Here is a 26,122-nt window from a genome sequence, read left to right on the forward strand (position 1 = left end):
GAGATTCAAGATGCAGAACCGTTATGAAACTTTAAGATCTGCGCTGACCAGACATCGTGAACCAAACAAGGCGATAAATGAAAAACAGAAGAATGCTTAGCGTGAAGGGACGAGACCCTCTGTGAATGAGGACATGGGCAATATTGCTTGAGCGTTCAAACTCTTGGCTTTCCGGAACTGAACTGAAATGTCGTCCTATTCGTTTCTCAGATTTCATTTAACGATTCCATACCCCCTATAACGGTGAAATTTAGAATAAGACAGGACAGAGGCAAATCATCAGAGTTGCCTCAACTCTGCAACGAAGCTGAAAGTGGACGCAGATGTTAATCCCTCCCTTATATATATTCGTAAACACTAGTTATAAAATCGAAGAAAAATGAGCTGAAAGGTGGCCGCCGGTGGACGAAGGACGGCGGTCTCGACACTTACTTCACATGTCCAAGAGTAGGCACTACAAGAAGTACTCCAATGCCAGGAAATAGGGCCATTCAAAAGAAGATCAACACCATAATAAGGCCTCAACCAGTTCCGAAGTTGACAAAGGATAAAACGCAGACAAGCTCAAAAGAATAATTCAACCAAGACTTATATTGAAGAAACGCTCATTCGGAAGAACTAGCCTTAATGTAGCTTGGAGAAAAAATAGTTGAGTTGCTGCAGTTTATTAAAGACAAGCACAACCTGCACTAAGCAATAACAAGCATGATGAAAGCCATTATTGTCCTTATAACAAGTCGGAACAGGAAGAAAGAACTTCTAGGGGTTGCTCGCTAGAACTTACTACCCTAACAATATCACAGGTGGTCCAAGTATAACTTAACCCCGATATCATCTACTTACGGTTCAATAAAAAAAATCAAGAAAGATTAGGAAATTCTTTAAGAAATCAACAGCTGCCTAAAAAAAGGCAATACACGAAGATATTGAAAAAAGTAAGCTGATGATCTAAAGGACTCACCAGGATCCGAAAAACCGAGAAAAGAGGTTGAGGTGAACAAATTCAACGTGAACAAAGCCAATGGCTTTCGTAACCAAGTCAAAAACTCACATGGCGAAATTCTGCAGTGCCTGCCTAAAAGTGCGAGGTCTAGATGCAATGCAAGGATCTCGATAAGGTCACATCCGGAGATGAGATCTATTCTATCTCGAAAGAGCAATTCTAATTAGAGGAACCTAGAGGAGAACCCATTCTGAATTTAAGCCTATGATGGTGGCAATGCAGAAATTGTTGGCACTAAAAGAGTTGGAGTTGGATTCCCTGCCATCTAAAAGAACGAATTTCACTAAAAGCACGCTTCAAATATGTACCTCACGTTTGGGAACTTCACGAAAGTGTATCCCAATGGCTCTGATCGTTTCGATCAATCAGAATGTGTGGGGAAAAGGCATATCATCAAGTAATGTATTATATGATAATATGGAACCGAAATGCATATTATCCGAAGGTCAGGACGGCCAGGATGACAGACATATTGCCAAAGACGAAGCATGCCCGGAATTTAGAATATACGAAGGCATGAGTCAGTCGGCTAGAGACTCTAGGCGGGCGAGGTTGTGCAATTACTATGTCCTACTAAGTCTCACACTATCTGAATTTGAGGATACGCTTGGCTGGTTGGTCTGCGAAAGCATTGGTTTAAGGAGATGCGACAAGGGTAGAATGAAGGTATATCGATATCATACCATTAATAATATTGGTATCAGGGATGTTCCCCACCGTTTTTAAAGAAATTTTTGAGGGAACGCAAAAAAAACAAAATTGAGTTCTTCCAATCAAAGCATCATGGTGTTACCCTCGATACAAAGTCAAATTTGAAACTAAATAAACAACGGATACTAGGCAAAGAAGTTGTTATCCTCTGTAAACTCCACAGGGTAGCTCTAAAACTTAGCCTCCGCAAAAATTTACTCCTTCCTCCTTATAACGACTATGGTCTTATTGCAATTGTGCTGAGCGCTCACTTTGACCTATCTGTTAAACTACTTTTACAAATGAAATGTTTGAGATTTACCTTGATAATTCAGTGAGGGCGTTATGGGATACATTGCACCAACTTAGTTTCGTCAAATCAGCAATGTGCTGTGCCTCCAGTTTTGTAATGTTATTATGGCTAATGTCCAACACTTCCACATCTCGAAGATTTTTGAACTGGTTCCTTTTCAACGTAACCAAGGCGTTTCCATGCAAATCCAACGTTTTCAACTTCCGCAAAGCCTATAAAGAAAGTATCTTTGCCTAGCATCAATTCTGCAACCAAAAAGTTCACATTTCCTAATCGAGTCTTACCTGAAAACTTTCAACAGGCAAATCATCGAGTGGTCCATTTGTAAAGTGCAGCTTTTCAAGACGTTGCACCAGAAGACTGTCCGCCAAAATATCTTTTTCTATTTTCTGGATGCGATGACCATCAATATTTAATACTGTCAAATTACCTAAAATCTGAAAATTAGAAAGAAACTTTAGTCAAATCTTTTGCAAGCGTGGAAAAAGCTTACCTTAAAGGCCAGACCCGGAAATTCAAGAAGCTGCGAATTAACTATATGCAGCTCTTGCAGCGTTCTGTTGATCCCATGAAAGGTGTGTTCATCTATGGATTTTATCGGTGTTTCGTCTATGTAAAGAGTCCTTGCTTTGACTTTGAAAAAGAGTGTGCCATAAAGGCGCTCTGCAATGGGCATCAGAAGCAAGTTTCGATCAATGAAGGTAAAACTCGGTCATATCATAAATAAAATTTAAAAAACTAACCAATATGACTTTTGTAGATTGTCACATTCTCAACAGGAGCTCCCAGGCTAGCGATATTTTCCAAAGCAATAGACAAGCTTGCCAAATTAGTATTCTCGCAGCGCACGTACAGACCTTTATCGGATCCTTTCAAGCAGATGCATGGATATATTGTCTGAGATCTAGAAAAATCATACAAATAAATTGCAAAAGGAAAATCACTTTTAACTATTTTTGCTCACTTAACAGGACACCTGTATCTTGGCCCAGGCGGGATATAAATCCCCACGCAGAATTGTTGAATTAAAGCTATGACTAGTCCGATAGATATTGTGTTGAAAATCATGTTGAAAACTGTCTGGTGTTGTAATCATGTTTTACAAGAATATGAAATGAATCTGAAATAAAGTTTTTGAATTGAAAAACAAGGCATTACCGTAAAGATTGATGTATGTGCGCCAGTTGCTAAACTGGGTGTATTTTCTTTTTATCAAAACTTATCGTGGAAAGCTACTCCCATATGCTGAATTGAATTCACTTTGAAAAGAGGGTCACCTCCAAAGGAATTAAGAAGAACCTAAGCTTTAGAAACTTTTTCTATTCTAACCATTGAATCACAAAAAGAAGCTACAGATACAATGAACTAGGAATCTTAAGCATATATTTGGGAACTTAACTTGTTAATAAAAAATAAAAATAGCAAAGGTCCCAAAATAGATCCCTGTGGGATGCCAAAGGAGGGGGAGAAAGAGTGGGAAGTGCAGCCGTCAAAACAGACGCGGCAGGATCGGTTGGAAAGGTAAGAGGCAAGACATAAAACAAGTGGCATGGGAACGCTTAGAGCCAAGAGTTTGGATAGAAGCATCTTGTGATTGACAGTCTCGAAGGCTTCAGCGAAATCAGTGTAAATGGTATGTACTTCTTGCCGTGAATTTAGACACTTGGCGACAAAGTTGGTAAAGACAAGCAGGTTGGAGGCAGGGGACCTGCCCTTAACGAAGCCCTGTTGCTCTTTCACTATGTGGTGGCCAAAGTGGGTGGACAACCAGTCGCTGACATATCTTTCCAGGATTTTGGAACAGGAAGAGGGAAATGAGATGGTAATTTTCGACAAGCGTACGATCGCCACTTTTGTGAATGGGGATGTTGAGAGCCTCTTTCCACAAGCCGGGAAAATGATTCTTTTCGAGGCTTTTGTTGAAAATAAAAGAGAGGGGAAGAGAGATAGATTTACCAGTTTTGAGCAAAAAAAGGTTTGGAAGACCATCGTAGCCAGGTCCGACATTAGCATCAAGTTTGCCAATGAGGTACTCGACAAGGATAGGAGTAAGAAGGGGAATGGTAGGCGATGCGGGGCAGACTACATCCACTATCGGGTGGGGTTCAGAGGAAGAAGGGGGAACATAGACTGAGGAAAAGTAGCGAGAAAGTAAATCACAAGATAGTTGTGGGCAGTTAGCTGAGGAGCCAGAGAATTTAATGGGCGGAGGGGATAACTGGGCTGGACAGCGAGAGTTGCGAATGTGGGACCAGAAAGGTTTCAAGTTTCCGTGCTTTAGTGAGCCTTCCACGCTGTTCAAATATTAAGTATTAAGTATTTGAGCGTAAAGATTTGAAAAAAACTAAGTGAGCATAGTTTCTAGAAGACAGGAACTTCTTCCTCCCAATCTGTTTTGACATAGTTTTTTGTGAACTTCAGTGGTGAATCAGACGCAACTAACTCGAGAGCAGGATGATGGGCATCAAGGGGCCGTTCTGCAAGGCACAATTACGGAGTTGTTTAGAAGCTAGTCCTTTCGCCTAAAGCTGACAAGCCGCCTGGACCATCGTCGTACACACTAATAAGTCTTTTAAATATACACATATAGTGAAGGTCCTGGAGCAAGTAATCTACAACAGATTGGTCCTCATTATTGAGAGTCTGGTAGTTCCATCATACCGACAATTTGGTCTTTGTAAACCGAGATTCGTTAATCCCATCAGATTTGTTAGTAACTTGAGCGGAAATGCACCGCGCGGAAAGGGTAATGCCAGCAAGAATACATTCACCTGCCACCTAATTCAGAGGTCCCTACAACCGCTGCACAGCTATCTCCATCAATTAATGGATAGAGAGGACACGATTTTGATTCAGAATAGGCTCGACCGCATACAATTTTTACAACTTAGAAAGCGATTTATGAACAATATCATGAATATTTGCCCCGGCAACCTTCCCGACTAGAATTGCAATTTAGTTAAAACAGGGTTAATTTACGGGGCGTAAATCCTAAAATAAGCAGGAATTGATTGAACGAATACAGGATGACTGAGACGCCATTTTAGCGGAGAATCCAAAAAATTTTAACGAATGTTTAAGACGGCCAAATTTTGTACTCCATAAAAAAGGATGAAAGCAGTCTGTATCCTCCTACGGCCCATAACTTAGGCGGGACTTATGGAGGGTTTTCCCGTCAATTTAAAAATATGAGTAGATATCAGAATGGAATTCATTTTCAGACCTCGATTTTACATAGATGTGCAAGCGTAATTTTTTTCAGTGGACAGTTTTTGAGAAACACAGTTTCAGTTGACATTTTTCCACCCTTTTTATCATCATCATCAATGGTGCGACAAGTTGAATCGAACTTTGCCTCCAAAAATCTCAGTTCATTGGTTACTTGCTAAATTCTGACCTGCTATAGTCTAGTATCGTATTCTCCCCACTTTTTCATGTAGTTGTTTTCCTTGTAGTTGTTTGCCTGGAACTTTACCCTTCAAGGTGCACATGGAAATCCTTTGGTCATCTATACGTTCCACATCCTTTCCTTCATGCCCACTCAAATCCAATCCTGAGCTGATGGATCTTGAAGAAAGCGTCAGCCGAATCAGACACTCCCAAAAAGAAAATTTGATGCTGAAGCTGAAGAAGTCTCCAGGCAAAACGGCTGAAAATTTACTCGGCAAGGTGGAGAAGTTCCTAGGGAAAGAGGCACAAGTACGGGCAAAAAGCAGAAGATTGTGATACAATGTAAGGACATTGATGAAATCACGAACAAGAAGGATACGCACAAAGCAGTTCAGACCCTTTGTTTTGCAAGATTCCGCAATAAGAGGACTGAAGAAGGCATACGAAGACGCGCAAACGACAACTACGAGGTTACCAGCTGAAGCAGCGTGCAAACTGCAAGCGCCTGGGAAAGTACAACAAGGTTGGATCGTTTACCGACTCAGGCAGCAGATGTCCCTCAAGTGCTGCTTTACATGTCTTGAATTTGGCCACATAGCTACGAAATACACCGATGTCTGTGACAGCTAAAAAAAATGCAGAAAATATGGGCGAGTAGCTCATATGCTCAAAGAGTGTAAGACAGGATCTGAATGTGTGCGTCAACTATCGGCACGCTGCAGGTGGTAGTAGATGCCCACTGTTTAGGAGAACCTTAGATGCAGTAAAGAAATGAGGCTGACACAAATCAACCTCAACCACTACGAGGCAGCGTAAGACCTTCTCTCGCAGACCATCTATGAAAAGGGAATCGAAGCTGCCATTATCGCAACAATAAGATAGGTGCCTGAACTACAGATATAACTGGCAAAGCGGGAAAATGGACAAGTGGAAATCAAGCCGTTCAAGAAGTGATGGAGTTTCCAGAAGTTGGATCCGTCGAGACAAAAATAGCTGGCATTTACATATATAGTTGATATCCTCCACCAATAGCAGAATTCGAAGTAATGGAAGATATACTGATCTCGAATGCAAGAAGTCGAAACACCAAGATCAGAGCGGATGGTTTGAAGGCGTGGGCCGTATCCTGCTCGAGGCTTTCCCGGGACAGGGTTGGGCTCAATACTTGATCCGATATATGAGTACCACATTGGCGAGGAGAATGGCAAGATTTGTCAGTGAGCATTATACTCGTTGTGACCACCAGGCAATTTTTCTCCAGACCAAATGTGGGCCGTATTCTCGCGGAGCTGGCGACCAGGGCTGTTGCTTGAAAAAATTTGAAGAGGATGCATTCATGGAGATGCTATTGGGAGGCCACAATCCCAGTAGTGTGGCTTCAGAAAAGGTGGTCAAACTGTTGGTGGAATGAAGAAATCGCGGAGTTGTGGGCTGCATGTTTGCAACTAAAAGGATCTCCCAACGATCTAGAAGAACACTAAACTTCGACGAGAAACGGCAAGTTTAAGTAAACTTTCCAGGTAGACTTAAGCAGGCTATACGGATCAGCAAGCGAAATGCTTGAATGAACTTTACACAGAGGCAGACCAATGCCCCTGGGGAACAGCGTACGGAGTTGTTATCAAGCAGCTGAGAGGGCGAACACCACAAATGATCTGCCCGCATCTTCTGCTCGATATTGTGATGGCGCTCTTCCACCCGGAAAAAGAAGAGCACAAAAAACATAAGCAAGCATTGGAAGTCTACACCATACCTGCAGTAGTTGAGGGAAAACTTGCGCAAATTTGCCGGATAACGAAGCTCCGGGTCTGAATGCTGTTCCCAATAAAACTCTTAAGCTCGCTGTTGAGACCAAACCCGACTGGTTTATTAGCGTATTTGAGATTCATGGTAGAAGGAGTTTTCCCTGATCAGTGAAAGAGGCAAAAACTAGTTTTGCTCCGAAGCTGAATTAGCAACCAGGACATCCATCATCATACCGCCCTATTTGCCTTATCGACATGGTAGAAAAGATACTCGAAAGGGCCATCTACAATAGACTTCACCCTACAATTGAATATAAGGATAGACTATCGGAGCGACAATTTGGATTTCCACAAACCCACTCAATGATCGACGCGGTAGACGTTGTTTTGAAGTTGGCTCGAGTTGCGATCTCGTCTAATAAATGCTATGCCGTGGTGACGTTAGACGTCGAAAATTCGTTCAATTCCGCCAACTGGGAGTGGATAAAAACCTCACTCGCTAAAACAGCTATCGCCAGTTATTTGACGAAACGCCTCGAAAGTTTCCTCGCGGAGAGGACACTTTTGTACGATACAGATGAGGGATCCAAGCAGTACACCGTCACCGCAAGTGTACCACCGGGGTCATTGTTGGGTGCTCTCCTGTGGAACGTGATGTACAATGGAGTCCTTATGCTTCCCGTAACAAAGGAGACCACGATAATAGGTTTCTCAGATAATTAAGCCATCGTTGTCGTCGCGAAACACCCTGAAGACGTTGAAGTGTATGCTAACAAAACCATTCGCGCCATAAGAGAGTGGCTGGAGATGGTTCAGCTTGACCTTGCGTAACATAAGACGGAGGCGGTCTGGATTACCAACCGTAGGAGAAGGAATACGGTTAATACATCACTTCGAAGTTATCAAATACCTTAGGGTGGTGATTGACGCTAAAATCAATTTCAAGGGACACCTCGACTATGCCTATGAGAAAACTGTAAATACCAGCATATCATTAGCGCGGATGATGCCTAACATTGGAGGTCCAAGATACAGTCGCAAATTACTTGTGGCCGAAGTGGTTCGCTCTACACTATTTTATTCGACACCATGACACATGACTTACCACTTAGTCGCGCTAAGGATGTGCAGCGCCTTCAGAACAATATCAGACGAGGCAGTCTGTGTTATTGCGGGAATGATCCCGATGGTCATTCTGACAAGTAAGGCACCCTATTGTAGTGTAATAAATGCAACTTTTCCATCTCCATCCTTAACAAAAAAGACAGACAGGCTGACAAGCAGTAAATCGGTTTTAATAAAGTTTTGTTTTATACAAAACCTTAACAAGTCGGGGAACCGGAAGCTAGACGCTTAAGGTATGAAAAGTTTTGCTTGTTTGAATGTGAGTATATTTGTATGCAGATCTATCCCATTTATAGGTAGCCCGTAATGTATATGTATATATAGGATGCCAGACTACCCCCTACCTTAATGTGATATTGATACCTTGTATTTTGGAGTGCAGTAAATTTGCGTGGAGAAGACAACTTTGATCTAAGGTGACTTTATCAGTAATAGTACGATTTTTATCAAATCATGCTCCATACTATCTATATTATCGTCAATTTTTATAACTCTAGGGTAAGCATAAAGGCGGTTTCTCGTCAATTTCCCCATAAATTAAGCAATATACTATTATTAATATAGTAATTAGCTATTATTAACTTTATTTCAGTAAATATCAATATCCATCCCTATCGATACGCCTGGAATGATTTTTCGGTCGGGTAGTTTCTGAGAATGGGTCCGTTAAAGAAACTATCACTTTCGACGCCTCGCACCCTCCGCCTTTCTAACAAATGTAAAAACTAAGACTGGCTTCGGAAAGTACTAATCGAGACCTTACATTTAATATCCAACACGACTATATTCGTTGAAAAAAAAAATTGTATACTCCCTTTTACATGTATGGTGACACCCTTCAAACTCAACACAGAAAGATGTAACTTACTGCATGTGGGGGCGTTCATAGTGTTTTACAAACAAAACCTTAAAAAGTTGAAAAAACCTCCAAGTCACTAGTCGACAATAATCAAATCTTTAACTTAATTTTGTCCTCATTAATCAGTAACAGTTTTACTGTATATGGATACAAGTTGCCCACTGAAATGAGAAGTGAATAAGAGAATATTGTCAGACATAAGCTGAATTAAATTAATAGTACTTTTCTGGTTCATCGCAGATAATTATGTTATTATATCTATAAGTATGGTGTATGCTCTATACACTCAAAACTGTTGTTTAGTACGAGTTAAAGCATCGCTTTCGTATAGTAGATAATTGTTGATTTTCCAAGCTTATTCAAATTAGACCAAGTGAAAAAAGCTTGAAGTTCACATTCAAGTAATAATATACCCGGTCGCCACTTAATATGTATACCCGCCACATTTTAAGAGTATTCCAAATCATTTAATGTGAAATGCAAACGGACAATGACGGAAATTTGATGAAATAACACAAAACCGAACAATTCACTGCATACTACAATACAACTCGGGTATCGAACACCTTTGTATTTATGTATCTACTCACAATCGTTATTAAATCTGCAGATATTTACATAACAGTATCAACGCCAGCAGCTCAAACCTCAGTGAGCTATGTACGTTAAAAGATTTTTAAATCTAGTTTAGCAAATAAGTCGCAAAAAAAGAATATTTACCTTAGAGTGTCATTTACCTTTCCAGTTAGGCGTGCATAGGCAAGAAATCACACACAAAACTAACTTTTCGACACTATGTACACTAACTGACTCATTGCAACTCGACCAGAATAAGAAGTATCTAAATTCTGGTTATTTCGGCAACGTTGAGAAAAATTTACAAAAGACAACAAAAAGCTCGGGAAAACACTGCACTTCCAACTTAAAAACCACCAAAGTTGATTTTGGTCAGACGAAGAAATGACTGAGGCCTGGCCGTGAATGACCGAAGACTCATCTCGAATCCTACGCGTTTCAGCTCCCAATAAGGAAGTTCTACCGCTTCTTTACTACTCCTCACTGAAAGGTCTGCAGATTATTGGGAGTGATATTCATAAGTTATGGCCAGAGACAGTTTAGTTTTTTGTTCGTATGTACAACAACCTTTCTCCGTGGATGTTTTAACGCCTATGGCCAGTTTGCTAAGATTTCTAGCGTAGAAGGTAGCACTCATCCATTATAGTAAATATCAACGGTGCAATTTATATAACGCAGTTAGGAGCTGTTTTTAAAAATGACCGCATCAGTAGCCAAAAGAGGAGTTTGAATAAATTAGTTTGATCGAATATGAAAAAGTGGAAAGTAGGCAAGAAAATGTCAGCCGGCTACAGAACGCAACGGTTTCATAGATACATGTATCTATTGTAGTGTAATAAATGCGAAGTCACGATCTAGCTGAAGAGCCGAGCGGAATTACTCAATTTTTAGATGACATCAAATCTGCAAAATTTGGTTTTTAGTTTAGTTGAGTTTCTGAAAAAAATTAAGCAAGAAACGAATCTAATCAACTGAATATGTACTCGATACTCGATACTTCATCATAAAATTACATCTGATTTGGGAAAAAACTTAAGACAAGATCCTGTTAGTCATCCTATGACTAATCCTTTGTTTAAAACCACTCGAACATTTCTGAACTTCTTTTGCTGTTCACTTCTCATCAATTCGTCAATAAATCAACTCATATTGCTTAAAATAATAAAAAAGGAACAAAACCTCTTCACGATTTCCGAAAGAGATCCATGTCAAATTTTAGACCATATCGAGGAACCAGGTACCATTGGCAACGCATTTTTATCTAACACTCGCAGCTTCCTTAATTCTCACTATCATTTTCATATGATCAGATATCATCATTAAATCACTGCATCACCAGATCAATTAATTTTGTGAGATTTTTTCGTCTCCACATTAAAAAATTAATTTATAGGAAAAGGCATTAGCGATTCCGAAGGTGGAACGTACAGAAACCATCAGTAATTAGTTTTTATTCGAATATCATGCGGAAAATTGTTGAAGCAATCACTCTGCTTAGTACATACCATATGTGGATAACACACGTTTTTACGTACTGCGTGTGTCATTAGTGTATTTTTTATAATGGCCATTTTAGGTGTCCAGCCAAAAGAATTAGCCCACGAAAATGACTCAGGTGTGGTACATCTTGAATAAGTAAAGAAGTTTTAAAAGAGGAACTGAACAAAGACGAGAAGAGAAGAAAGACGAAGGTCGCAATATTGTATTTTTATACTTAACGTAACCTTTGACTCTTCCTATCGATTGTACATAATTCACACCTAACATGATTGATCATTTATTTTAAAAAATTAAACCTTTGAAACTGACTGGTAAAAGTTGGTTGTTTAGCGTCAAATGCCCTCAGAACTTGTTGGTCATGTTTAAAGAATTCATGGACTTGACAGTCTTTCAATATTTACAAAAACCTTTCTCAAAGTCATAGTGGTAGCAAGAAAAAAGGTTTTGAACAAGCAGAGGTAAGACATTAACACCAAAAAAACTGAAAAAGTCCTTAACTTTTAATAATCCACAATATTGCATAGAACAAATCAAACTAGCTTTCCAAAACAACAAAAAAGGAAGGGCAACATTCAATTAACTCCCTATACTGCGTTAGCCAGGAACCGGAAGTCGATAGTTTCAAGTGAAGAATGTTTCAGTTTCTTACGGAAAGTTTACATCAACCTCCTTTGAGTGTGGAAGTAATTAAATATACCACTAAATATAATAATGCATATTATTCTTTACCATATTTTTATATAGTCATATCTACTTTATTCACATTTACCTCTCGCTTTATTTTTTTTTTAAGGTGGGGCCGTTGAATGAACTGTCAATTCAAGGAACCAACTGTATTCCTGCTCCTCCACCGGGCGAGTTCTATCTTCTTTGTAACGGAGGGACCCGAACGTAATGGGCATTACGTCTCCACCTATCACCGCTCCTCAACATCTCCTCGACAGTGTTATCTGGAGAGAGATCCCCTGTGTTTAAATAGAGCTGCTGACGAATCCCATCTCACCTTCCACAAGAAAAAAAGGTGTGCTGGGCGTCGTCCACAACTCCATTGCAAGCACACACAATCCGGAGATCGTGCTATTCCGATCTTTTGCAGGTAAGACTGAAAACCGCCATGCCCACTTAAGAACTGAGTAAAGAAATAGTCAGTGTCACGATTCTTCCGATTCAGCCAGTTGTCCTAGCAAGAAGGGTAACGGGGATCACTGTCGCGAATACCATCAGGGCCGGTTCAGAAACAGTGGGGTACGCAGACGCCACCCACAAAACTCCCCGTCCCTGCACTTGCACGAGACGCTTCCGGTATACCTCCTTGCCAAAAGCGTCAGCCCATACCTCTGCGCCGTAGAACTGTGTTGAACTCATCAGAAGACGTCGCCTGCTAGACGTAGAACCCCCACCTTGTTCGCTGCTCCTTTGATTTACTCAAAAAGCTCATCTTTGAGTCAAGGTACTTTGCCGTTGGTTTTGACTCGATTATCGACTCGCCGAACTATATGGGAAGCAGGGTCGGCATTCTCTTTTTAGTCAGGATGTCTACTTCGGTTTTTTCCAGTGCGAGGTTAAAACCATGAGCAGGCACCCATCCGCTTACCCGCCATATTAACATAATAAGTCTGCTTTGCGTCTGTTCGAAAGTGCGTCCAGCAACAAGCGCGGCGTCATCATTTGCATAACCGACCAGGCGCGACTCTTCTAGCATATCGAGTTTAAGTAGACCATCACAGGAAGCGTTCCAGAGATCCTGCTCTAGGATGCGCTACCCCTGACGTGTCCTGCACCCTCCTCTGACCCTCTAGTGTTTCATAGAGGAGGGAGCGGTTCTTCAGATAATCCCTGCGTAAGAGATAGTTCGGCGGAAAGTATTCTCTAGTGTGCCGGGAATGTCTTTCCACCTTACGGAATTGAAGGCGTTTCTGACGTCATGCGTTGCGAGGAGCACCACCCGTCGAGCTCGGCGGCTATGTGCCTCTGCTCGACGAACGCCATCCACGACTTGCATAACAGCATCAACTGTGGATCTTCCTGCTCTTAAAACTTCCGTGGGGATAAGTCTCTCTAAGTAGGCGGTTTAAAGACCTTGGCCACAGTAGATCTACTATAGGCAGTACCCTTACAAAAATGACCCCACTTGCAAATGTGCTTGCAAAAGCTTATCTGTACACATCAGAGACGCTAAACAAGGAAAAGGCATAATCTTCGTCAAATCGTATTGGTAAGAGAGAGATCGGTGAGCTTTTGCTATTCTGGTACTACGGCATTCTCACCCATATAGCAAAAAGTTGTTTCACGTATTCACTTATACATAAACAAAAACTTGCCAATCTCACCAATACATTGGCAAGTCCGGGCGGTATGTCAAACACAGCTGATCGGGTTTTCGGTACATCTCACTCATTCTCAAGGGCAAAACAATTTGAAATCGTGTGTACTCGCACTGATTTCCCCCCTTGAGGGGCAAGGGGAGTGAGGTAGCTGTCTAGTATCTAACTGTGACCTTGGCCTTTCCCTTGGCTGATCAGCGCAAGCCTCACCACCTTCCAATGAGAAGGCAAGCGTTAAATGCGCCGAGCAGTAGAGAGCCTGTTCCAACTCTTTTATAGAGAGAAGTGTGCAGTCCTCGGCGGCCTCCGCGCCGACTATTTCGTTTGAAATAGTGTCAGGCCAGTGTACGTCGATGATACATCGCAGATAGGCGTTCGCGAATGCTTGGTGATAGTGGTGGTGAGTTTCCATGTACTCCTCCCATATAGCAACACAGAAAGAACACTATTATACAATAGTCCCAACTTGTTCCCGATGTTGAGATAATTGCATTTCCGGATTTAAGACAAAGCAGAGAAAGCCGATTTTGCACTTTTCATGCGTCGGGCGGCATCCAGAAACCACCCTTTCTAGATATACAAATTGATTAACGTTTTCGTTACTCTGCCAATGACTGCAGTTAGAGAGGATATAAGGACCCATCAGATTGGGAACCTTGGTTTTGTTGGTGTTTACCTTCAGGCCAACTATATTTACCTCTCTTTCCAAATACAGAGCCACTTGGCCATTGTCCATAACCGGGTGAGAGAGCAAACAGATGTCATCAGCGTAGTCGGACAGAACAGTACGGTGACTAGCCATTTTATCCACAAGGGAAACTTCACCGGATATGATACGGTTAAGAACCGTGGTGAAGTAAGTGTTCTTTCCACCTCTTCAGGTGTTCGTTGTCATGGTAAGGAGTCGAACGTTAAAGCCCTTTATACCATCGAAAAATTCACGACCACGTGCACTTCATTCAAGATGGTAACTGTACACTACTGTACAATGTAGGAGGCAATGTAGTCAGCATTACGCTCGCCCGATTTTATTACCCGGATTTGACTCAGGTACTCATTCATAACTGAGTCGGCTGGTATCCGACATCCAGCGCCCCGCTACCACCAGCAAGATTTAAACCGCGACCTTCCGCTACGACAGCCCAGCCCTCTAACCACTTGAGCCATCCGAACAATGAATATTTCAAATCTAAAATCTACCTCAGCATCATTCACCCTGTGACCCCCTATATGCTTTTGAGAGATAACCGGCCACTAGAGACAATGATCGCCACCTTATGGAAATGGAGACAAAGATGCTGCATTGCATTAGGCGCATGGTATGCTTTGGCAACATCCGAAATGAGGATACCCACGATCGATTGGGTTGAACTTATCGTAAAGAAATTACAAGCGATGCGTCTTCGAAACGGCCGAAATGCCGACCGAAACAGCGGATTAAACCATCGGACCTTAGTACCCAACAAAAATGCTAAAGAAAAAAAGATAATGTTACAGTATCTCTGTGAAATTGAGGCACCGACTGTCTATCAAATCAACGGCACGTTGTATATTCCTACACACTGTTCTCAGATCCCAATCAACAGCAAGCACAGCCACGTCATCAGCATAAGCTTGAGCGTGTATTAGCAAATTTTGCAGTTCGCATAGTAGTGAGTCAATCAGCATACTCCACAGAAGTGGCGAAACCAATCCTCCTTGGGGGCAGCCCTTCGTTGCTTCTGCAGTCAGATAGCGATCGACACCCACTTCAGCGCGCAGCAATCTTTGCGTTAGCATAGCATGGATCCACTTAATTAAAGTATCATCAGCACTATGCTCTCTGTCGGCATCACGAAGTTTTTGAAAAGGCCCGCAGTCAAAAGCCCCATGATTTCCGCACCTGCTAAGTTCGGTAGCGTATAGCTACCCGACCTGACGTTCCTAGCGAACATAATTAGTCCAGTCTTCCTAGCGTTCACCGTGAGTCTATAGCGGAGGCACCAGGTGTGGATTTTATGCAGAGTTGCATTCAAGCGGTCACATACTATGTCCACAAACTTGCCGGTAATTATTACGGCTAGGTCGTCGGCTAATGTTTGCGCGAAGACGGTTTTGTCCTCCAGGACCCACAGCAGGGTATCCATTACCAAGAGCCCTAACAGTGGAGAGAGAACCCCTCCCTGTGGCAGCCTCCGAGACATCCTGCTTCAATAGACTTCTGGCCGATCGATATGTGGATTTCTCTCCACTCTAGCATGTGAAGGATCCAACTGATTAGCAGCGGTTCGATTCCATGCTGTCTTGCCGCATCACAAATTGCCGCGAATGAGCCATAATTGAAGGGACCTTCGATGTCCATAAATGCGCCTATGGCATATTCTTTTTCGAACATCGCCTTTTCAAATTTTGCCGTAAGTTCATGGAGTGTTGTCTTCGTGGATTTACCTTTCTGGTAGGCGTGTTGCCTATGGTGAAGTGGCCACTTAGGAATGTGTGTATCCCTTATGAACCGATCTACTAGCCTTTCTAGTCCTTTTAGCAGAAAGAACGTTAGACTGATCGGTCGGAAGTTTTTGCGTCTGTGTAGGTGGGTTTCCCTGGTTTGGGAATGAATGACACCTTCACATCACGCCATTTAATTGGAATATGAGCGTGGGCTAGGCGTTCCCTGCGGAAAACTATCGCCTGACGCTTTTGAGGATTAAAGGTAACTTTTCAAACTCGCTTAAATATAGACGGCGAGCCTAACTACGCACAAAATCTTTCGGACCGTATAGACGATGAGATAATCGGTATAAGAGTATTAAAGGATCATGATTGATGAATTTTTTTTATTGGAACTGTCCTGGTCAATGTCAATTAGAGGGGCGTGTTGGTATACGTTCGTTACATACTCCCTGAATGGCTTCAAGCGTACTGACGAACTGTGCGTTCTACTATACGGTATCATTCAATAAGCCGAGGTTTTGAGGAAAATTGATTTTGAAAGGCTGCTTGTGAAAGATGGGGTATAAGCCTCAGAGTGTCGTTAGTTCAGGATTGTTGTTTTGGAAATTCAAAAGTATCGAGGAGATCGTCTGAGGACTTGCGGGATTAGGCAACCTTTTCATCCCAGACCTGTATTATTTTCACTTGGGGCCGGCTTTCCTCTCTAAGGCCGTGCCGACACATTTTTTTTCAATTTTTTCTTCAACCAGAAGATGGAACTTTCTCCCCCATATTTTTCCAGGATTTGATAATTATAAAATGATAAGTGGAGCCAATGAACCAATTAAATTAAGTAATAATAATGAGAAAGCAGGGGATAATCTAATTATAATTCTCACAGTAATATATTCAATTAGAGGAGATCAACATCCTTTCTTGGAATTTAATTTATCTTAATTACCGGGTAATTAACAAGACCATCAGCTATAAAAATGTAAACCCTCAAGTCATAGCATCATTCTAAAACCAGATAGCCACTGCACTATTAATTTCAGTATTGAAGAGAATATTCTAAGGAAACAAGATGGAATTCAGTCTCACAGGAAACAGCGTCCTCTTCTCGAATAATATTTCCCATAGAAATATGACGACCACCAAAGAAATGCTCCAAAACTTCTTTGAAGCAAAGAAACAACTGGAAAATTTAGTAGAATCAGCAATACCAGGATATTACGTTGTTCGTGATGACTTTTTGATGAAGAACTTGGCGATCCTCTCTGAAGGAGATGTTCGACAATTGGAAGCCCAGTTGGACAACGAAATTGACAAGCTGCAACAGGATCTGTTGGAGATGGAAACCGAAATTAGAAAACCGGAAGGTGTAGAACTTTCCGAGTGCACCGCTCCCTCATCGTCAGAATGGCTCCCTGTGTTTACATCAGAAGTATATCCTACCGTCAAGTTTATTCCCGTTCCATTTTTCTCGAAGGAGCATAACAGAATAATGTTTCATCTGATCAGTTCCGACGGTGAATGCTATGTCAGTAATGGTGGCAAGAACAATGGTTTCAAAACGGAAGCTCTTCCAACATTCCAGATCCCTCTAAATGGGTGCGGATTCGACTTGCAATTTGTACCTCTTGCATTCTTTTCTGAAGAGCATAAGAAGGTGATGTTTAAGTTAATCAGTACAGATGGGAACTATTACATTAGTGGCCATTGTATACAACAATTTTCGTTTTAGATACATTTATACCGTTATTTATATTAAGATAAATTAAAAATTTTTTGGAGCAAAATTACTTGTTTGTTAATTGTGGTATATTTTATATTAGTTTCCAGAGGGCGTGCAGAGCGATACGTCGGCGTAGAAGAAGGTATACGTCGCCCAGCTTCTCCTCTTCTGTGGGCAGCAAGTTCGCTTTCCCGCTCGGTCTTGCCATTTCAGCCTCTTTGGCTTCCGTGAATCGCGAACCTTTCTTGGTTTTTCTCTGTGCATCTGCACAATTATTTTACCGAATCTGTAGTTGATAAAGCATTTACAACATTTAGTTGGCTCGAGTCTAACCCTGATCGTGAGAAGTTCGCCTTTGTGCTCCTCCCTACCTCTAACAACTCCCCATAAACGCATGTGGAGATCCATGTTTTGTGATGGGTGAGTCAGTTCAATCGCTGTGGCTTTAAGAAGATAAGCCGTCACCATGTGTGCCCCTGGTATAGCATCGCCAGCACATGCCGATAGTTTCGGCTGCTCCCCGCTTTCTTGGCTTAGGTTTGCCCTGAGCTTTCTTAAGAACCTCTTCTGGTTTCAGTTCTTCCTTCAAATGGCGCAGATACCATTTAGCACCTGCGGCGCTGAAGCCTATCTCCGCCCTGACGCTTGATATGGTGACATTGGACGTACCCTTGCCCGCCCCTCATTGAAAGAAGTTTCCTTTTTTGGTTCAACATTTTTGTTAAATTATCGTTGCATTGTTGCTGACAGAGATATTGTAACTCTTTTGTGAACTTAGTTGGTTTGCCTTTAAATTTTCCATATTTGGTGTATTAAATTGTACTATTTGTATCGCTATGTGTTGATTATTTGATCTCGATCCGACGTACGTTATATCATGCCGCACTTTAGGAAAGTAATTTTATAAATTCCATTTCTCGCTGTTTTCTTCGATTCGATGTCCAAATGTCCTTATGTTTGTCTGTCATACCGGATTAACTCGAAAATGGCTAATCCAATTGTCACGAAATTTATTGAGAACGTGTGGTCTGCGAATTCCTTTACATACAACGGGTGGTATCATTTTGATCTGGAAACCTGAACTTTGATCATACACCCCTCGATGGTGGGATTGGTTAAGCGTCAACTTTTCGATTTCTTTGCTCCAAATCCCCAAACCGAACGAACGATCCACCATTGGATTCCCTTCTACATTATTACTGGAACCGAAGCGTATCTAACCGTCTATATTTGCGAATACAGTGGCCCAGTTATTATTCTGTTAAGGGAAAGTCCTTGAAGAACTATTATGCCCCTTTTCCTGGTTATAGTGTACCTATTGATCATAGTATCTCAAGCAGGCCTATAACCGTTAGGCACTTTAATATGTTCCCTACTTCTAGATCTTTCAGCCTTGCATCTATTAGTAAGTGTTTCCCAGATGCCTCGACCTACTTTGCACAAGTGCCGGACGCTGTCCCAGGACGTGTATAGAGGTTTCGTCCTCCTTCTCACAAAACCTGCAGGCAGTGTCCGTAGATATCCCTAGCTTCCCTAGGTGATAGTTCAGCCGACAATGACCAGTGAGAATTCCAACTATGAGTCAGAGGTTCTTTTTGGTGAGGTTTAAGCAATCCTTTGTACGCATGGGTTTGTATCCCCCAATAAGCACCCTGGACTGCTCCACCCCCGGTAGGCCCGCCCAGTATAGTTTCCTCAACGGTTCCTCTTCATTTCTTAGATTCATAGCCATGAAACCGTTTCCGATTCCACAGAAGGGTTCTGGCCCGTGTAAAGGCGTCCCTGCTCCCTTCTTGGCTAGTTCGTCCGCTGCGTCGTTGCCTTCCAACACCTAGCATGTCGTATCGACAAATCTTTTCCTATAACACAACAAGGAGCATTACCCCAGACCCAGCTTATTCAATGTAGCACAACCCAGTGGTTCAGAGAGCATCAGCTACCTTGCGATCATTTCTATCCATCTCCCTCTTTTTGGCCTTAAGAATGCCTTGGCTGTAATGTGCCACTCTGTTCCACGTGTGATCGCGAAGGCACTTGACACCCTTCCCCAGCAAGCGATGCCCATGGCGCTCCTAAGTTTTACAGAAGAAAAAAGTGTAGTAGACATCATACATCCATCCATCATCCGGGCGACAGCGATTCCACGATTGTGCGCAGGTAAAACTGAAAATACCCATGTCCCCACAATTCTTTCGATTGAACCACGCGGTTCATCCACTTTCCAATTCTCTTTCCCACGGTTGTCATGCACTAAGATTCCTTTTCCATTTCTGAGGCGTATAGACCTCCGCTCAGCAGCATGGAAAGCTTTCGCAATAGCTCCTACTCTCACCATTACTGCTGGCTCCGAGACGATTTGATAGGCGAATGCAACTCATAAAACCCATCGCCCTCGTACTTGCGATAGGTGTTTGCCGTGCCTCCTCTTACTACTTTCTTCGGAACGAAGAAGAAGGACTGGTATACTCGATACTACTGGATAAAACTATGGGTTCACCAATTTGAGTAGGGAGGACTGTAGGAAATCTGGGAAGAATCCATGCTCAGTAATTCATTTTCTGACACGCCACATCACCATTCTTAATGTACAGTGACCTTTTTGTCCATGTATATTCGACCATGTATATTCGAATCAGGCATTCTAAAGATCCTTATCGTTGACCATGGCGACTTTATACTTCAGCCAGCCTCACCGTTTGGACAACTTCTTCAATTGCATTTATTGTAGATCGCCTGGTCTAAGACACTATCCGGTCCTGTGCTTTTCCTTTACCCTGAAAAGTGGCTATTCCTCAGCTTTTCTCCTCTCATTAACACCGTCATCTCGGACGGGGTAGACAGAAAAAGGTGCCTCCACAATTCTTCCATCTTCACTGTTTCCATAGAACAGGATATTTGATAGCACTAATTTTTTTTTGGTAACCAAATTCTAACCCAGGCCCCATGGGTCCCGATTTAGATCCCTTTTCACTCTATTATATTCTGCGGATATAAGAATTACCCCATGTTGGCCTCTTGCATGCGAAGCAGTTTGCTAAAGTCTGGGACAATTCCTTCGTAGACTTGCAATTTCAACTATCCACCACAGGTGACTTTCCGTGACAGAGTCTCCTTTGATGCGTCGATGCGTCGGAAGCTGCGGTAATAAAGCACATTGTTGAGTTCACTAATGATGCAGTCGCAGTTTTTCTGTCCGCATCCGGGTCTTAAAGCTCATTTGCCCCTCTTGAAAGAACTTTGAAAATTTTCCAGCGTCGATTTTCTCGATGTTGCACCCGATAGGTATTTGCTGGACTTCACAACATTGAGAGGAGCCATTTGTCACTTTGAAGGAAATGTGCTGGTAATCACTCACCGTGAAATCTTCCAGTGCCCATCGCTGCTACGCTAATACAGTGGATAGATAGGTACGATAATTCGTATTTCAGGTTAATTCGTACAAATTCGCCGGTCCCCAGAGGAAATTTTCTTTATTTTTCGCTTCCGACAATTGGTAATTGCGGTATTTCGTACCAAATGGTCAGTCCCTCGACGATACGAATTATCGGGATTCTACGATACTAAGAACTCCGTAGCAAGTACCCTCGCAACCAGAGCGTCGGAATGCTACCGATATTTAGAACAATAAGTCTTGACCTGGTGACCATCTCCGAAAATTTGGTGCCCCGGGAATTCGGTTAAGGCATACCCCATTCGAGGCCTCTGACGTTAAAGTCTCATCCAACTGAACTCTAAATCCCGTGTTTTAAATCGTATCCTCCAAATCAACGAGCCTGTTTCGAAAAGCGGACATAGATTCGTCCAGTGTAAAGTGAATGCTGAAAAAGTCACTTCCGCACAACAAACCACAATCATCCCATATTGGCAAGTTTATCATATCTCTCACCCAGGTTTCAGCAATGCTTGACATATCGACACACCACGATCGTTAGCTTTTATCTTGACATTACTCGTTGAGGAGCAGTAAGTCAACTCTTCTTTCTTACACCATCTGCTACATCAGGTTGTGAGCAGTCCGATGGATGTTCGCTTGTAGGATGAGGATGATGATGTTTGACATCGCGTTTTGCAATTCTTTTTTGAAAATCTAGCACCGCCCGGAACAGGGAAGATGAACCACATCTACTTTTTGCAGACAATGGTCCTTGCAAAGAACATAGCGTTTTTCCAACACGTAAATCTTTGCTTTGTGCCCAGGTGCTGCCGATAAACTAAAACGTTTGGAAGCAGTTGCATATGCTGCTTCTGAGCGAAGGTTTTAAAATTAGGACTCGGAAGGAAAACAAATCTTGATATCATTTTGTATTATTCTGGGAGCTCGAATAACAACACCACTCAGAATCCCCTCTGACAATCAGGTGAGAGTTAACACTGAAGCCATCCACAACAAAGCCGTCCGCAACACCAATAAGAGGGAAATGGATGCCGCAATAACCGCAGTCAACGGAGGTCCTGGAGAAGCATCAACAAATGATCTTCACAATCACCTAAAGAACATTATCAATAATACGGCCACAAACATAATTGGCCCCAGCCACAAGAAAAGTCGGAACGGCTGGTTTGACAATGAATGTAAGCTAGCGACGGAGCGGAAGAATGCTACATACCGAGTAATGTCGCAGTCTCAAAGAAAGCGGGCACGCGCAGAAGCTTATCACGAACTCTGTCGAGCAGAGAAGTCACAGCCTGAGAGAACCAACAAGTCTGTGAACTGGAAATCAGGCGCGGAAATTTTACCAACAAGTCAGCAGGATGAAGCCTTATACACCTCGATGTTCATCCTGCCGAGACAAAGAGGGAAACCTGATTTCCGACAGAATGGGCATATTGGAGCGATGGGTTGAGTACATTGATGAACTACTGAACAACTAGCACATCGGCGAGTTGGAGGTCCCGTCAACTGAAGACGAAGGACAAATACTACCACCACCAAGTATAGGAGAAACAGTCCGTGCAATTCATCGGCTTAAAAATTATAAGTCGCCAGGACCCGATGGAATTACAGCCGAATTAGTTGAATATAGAGGCGACCAGTTACACCATCATGGTTCATCAACTTGTGCTCAAGGTATGGGACAACGAATCAATGCCTGACGACTGGCAAAGAGGCATTATCTGTCTCATACATAAAAACGGAGATATCACACAGTGCAGCAATTATAGAGGTATCACGTTGCCAAGTATCATCGATAAGATATTCTCCGCTATCTTGCTAGGCCGGATAGCCCCATACGCCCAGAACATCATTGGCCCATACCAAAGAGGCTTCACTCCAGACAAACCGGCAACAGATCAGATTTTCTCTCTGCGGCAAGCGATGGAAAACTGTTGGAATATGGACATCAGTTACACCATCTATTCATCGACTTCAAAGCCGCCTATGATAGCATAGCCAGGGTAAAACTGTACACGGCGATGAGAGAATTAATAAGACTGACTAGGCTGATCCTGACCAATGTGCGAGGCCAGATAAATGCAATAGGATCACTCTCAAGGCCATTCGACGTCAACAACGATCTACGGCAAGGAGATGCCCTATCATGCGTCCTCTTTAACCTGGCCCTCGAGAAAGTGATCCGTGATGCTGAGGTAAATGCAAGAGGTACGATCCTCTTTAAGTCCACCCAACTACTGGCCTATGCTGACGATATTGACATCATGGGAAGAACGACCCGAGACATATAAACTGCCTTCGTCCAGATCGAGCAGGCGGCTTGAGGTGCGAGATCTTGGGCTGCACATCAATGAAGACAAGACAAAGTATATGGTGGCAACGTCAGCACCAAAAACCAACCAACCAACAACATCAAACCGCACTGGTCAAACGGGAAGAATAAAGATAGGAGACTACAACTTTGAGACCGTCGATAATTTCTCCTATCTAGGGTCAAAAATCACAACCGATAACAGCTATGACGATGAAATCCGCGCATGGTTGTTGGCAGCCAACAGAGCCTACTTTAGGTTACAAAAACTGTATCGCTCAAAACGTCTTACCATAGGGCCAAATCTTTTACTGTACAAGACAATAATCTTGCCAGTTCTCATGTATTCCCCGGAGACTTAGGTTCTTAGCAAGAAGAATTGGGAACTCTTGGTCGCGTTCGAGAAAAGAACCCTCCGAAGAATTTTTGGCCCCCTACATGAGGATGGACGCTTCCGTAGCCTACATAGCAACGAATCTATGAGCGATACCATGACCGTCAGGTTGTGGATGAAATCCGGCTCAATAGGTTACGGTGGGCGGGTCACTTAATCCGTATGGATGAAGATGATTCAGCCCGGAAAGTCTATAAGGGCAATATCTATGGTAGAAAAAGACCCTGCCTGAGATGGAGCGATGGCGTAGGTCAGGACGCCAGACAGCTTTTAGGGATATCGAATTGGTGGACCTCGGCGCAAAACTCACATGTCTGGAATTCCTTATTAAGGCAGGCCTAGACCGGATACCGGTTGTTGCGCCGTTGATGATGATAGTTGCAAATGACCGAAAAAATAGCAAATGGAAAATTCAATGATATCATAACAGCCGGGAAACAGAAGTAACTGATTCATTTTATAACAGCAGCACATCATTACTCAATATAGAAATAAGCAGATGCTGCCGATAAACTAAAACGTTTGAAAGCAGCTGCATATGCTGCTTCTGGGCGAAGGCTTTAATATTAGGACTCGAAAGGAAAACAAATTTTGATATGATTTCGTATTATTCTGGGTATGTGCGTACCACAAATTACTAAAAAAGTATCTCATTCCGGATGCTCATAACAACAAAATAAAGCAATGTCAAAACAATCAAAAATACAAAGAAGTGACTTATCAAGAAACAATCATTCAAGAAAAACCAAAAATCAACCTTTTGACTCACATTTAACACAAAATTAATACAAACGCTACTAGAAAAACCAGTCAGAAAACTGGTACTGAAAAGATTTCCTACAAAGAAACAGGTCTGCATCATATTTCATTTCGATTTCAGATATTAATAATAAACTTAAGTAACAGTCATTCCCCTCTATCAGAAGCTTTAAATTCGTTGATGATGAATTCTCAACATTTCAGGGTTATAGGTACTTCTCAGCCAAACATAAAGATCGGTCAACGATGCATTACAGACCTCACCACACAATAAACATTCACCACGTAAACAAATACACTTTTTCCTCAGTTATTTGAGAATAGCGGTAAATTGAATAGAAGCGGCTTCCTAAATGTCACATAATCACACATGGTATCTTATATCATTGCCACCCACCACCCGCCAACAGGTAAAGCCATCAGAGCTTTATTAGTGACGTCATTACCATGAAAACTAAATACCGTAAATGCATCACAAAATCATTTCACTTTCAGTATTCATATCACATACCGGAGCACTCTCTGCACGCACACAAGTCAACCACCTAGCATAGAAACATGTCCCCCGTTACAGCAGGTTATTATATGAAATCCTCACTGATTGCAAGAAATCGGAGAAGGCGCAAAAACCAAGACTTCATGACTTTTCCAACTTACATTAACTTTCTATCTGCGCCGATATATCATTTTCCGTTTATGAAGTTACTCGCTCAAGTCTTTCGTTTTGCAAGAAGAAAAGTTGCAGCAAATCACAGCAGAAATATCACACTTTGTTCGATGCGCTTAAGAATTAAAAGACGAAGTATTTCCACGATTTATTACAGCGCAAATCACTCTAATTGTATCAAGTATTCCACGAGTTGGATTAAGAAATTCGAGCTTCTCACACCGCGAATGTTTCGAGAAAACTGACGAAGAAACAAGACTCAAAGTTGGTGAGTAAGAGGCGCTCCACTGCCGCATTTACCACTTTGCCGCCTCGTCGACAGCAATCGTATCTGATTGTTTGTCTGGGAGGTAAATTGAAAGCTGAAATATAAGAGAATGGCCTTGATAAATGTTCGTGGTACGAACATTGCGCGAGACTACTTGAATGCTTTTATTGCCGTTCTGACCATGCTCAGCTGGTCCACATCGACTTCATGGACCATATAATGCAGCCAATGCATTCTTACGTGCAGCATAGGAAACCGTTTGTGGTAGGTTGTTGACGAACAGCAGGTGGAAATCAGATCATTGTTAATTAGATTTCAATAGAAAGGGAGCGGTTTTCTTGCAGCGAAAACAATACCTGTTCGTACCCAGCTATTTGTATGGCTTCTAAGTTTGTTGTGATTAAATACAATTTTCTATTCAATCTAAGAAATTTACACCATAATTGAGCTTCCAATTTTATTGTTTTATATTATTCTGTAAAAATACAACTTGGTCTTCTTAGACTAATTTATGATGGTTTTTGGGAATATACCCAACACAATTAATCTAATTGTCGCAATTACCCGACCGCTCAAGGCTTCCATGAGTTCATTGCAAATTGATAAGACTTTGAAAAAAAAACGAATCATTTCCTTTAACTTAACCAATAACTAGTCAAA

General features: G+C 42.1%; 1 protein-coding gene across 2 annotated transcripts in view; it reads right to left on the reverse strand.

Moving 5' to 3' along the window:
• The window catches only part of LOC119646345 (protein artichoke), a 40,710-nt gene extending 15,220 nt beyond the window's left edge, over nucleotides 1-25,490 (reverse strand). The window contains exons 1-6 of one of the 2 annotated variants that reach the window (XM_038046779.1): nucleotides 25,185-25,490; nucleotides 2,971-3,126; nucleotides 2,750-2,910; nucleotides 2,500-2,669; nucleotides 2,291-2,443; nucleotides 2,016-2,218 (exon numbers count right to left, since the gene is read on the reverse strand). In XM_038046779.1, the coding sequence (XP_037902707.1) occupies nucleotides 2,016-2,218; nucleotides 2,291-2,443; nucleotides 2,500-2,669; nucleotides 2,750-2,910; nucleotides 2,971-3,074 (791 nt within the window). In that variant the 5' untranslated portion in view covers nucleotides 3,075-3,126; nucleotides 25,185-25,490. Of the gene's footprint in view, nucleotides 1-2,015; nucleotides 2,219-2,290; nucleotides 2,444-2,499; nucleotides 2,670-2,749; nucleotides 2,911-2,970; nucleotides 3,127-9,845; nucleotides 10,282-25,184 lie in introns of those variants that run through there. The other variant, XM_038046780.1, reaches the window with a different exon arrangement.
• Nucleotides 25,491-26,122: the final 632 nt, after the last annotated feature.

The sequence above is a fragment of the Hermetia illucens genome, chromosome 1 (genome assembly GCF_905115235.1).
Source record: "Hermetia illucens chromosome 1, iHerIll2.2.curated.20191125, whole genome shotgun sequence".
Classification (NCBI taxonomy): domain Eukaryota; kingdom Metazoa; phylum Arthropoda; class Insecta; order Diptera; family Stratiomyidae; genus Hermetia; species Hermetia illucens.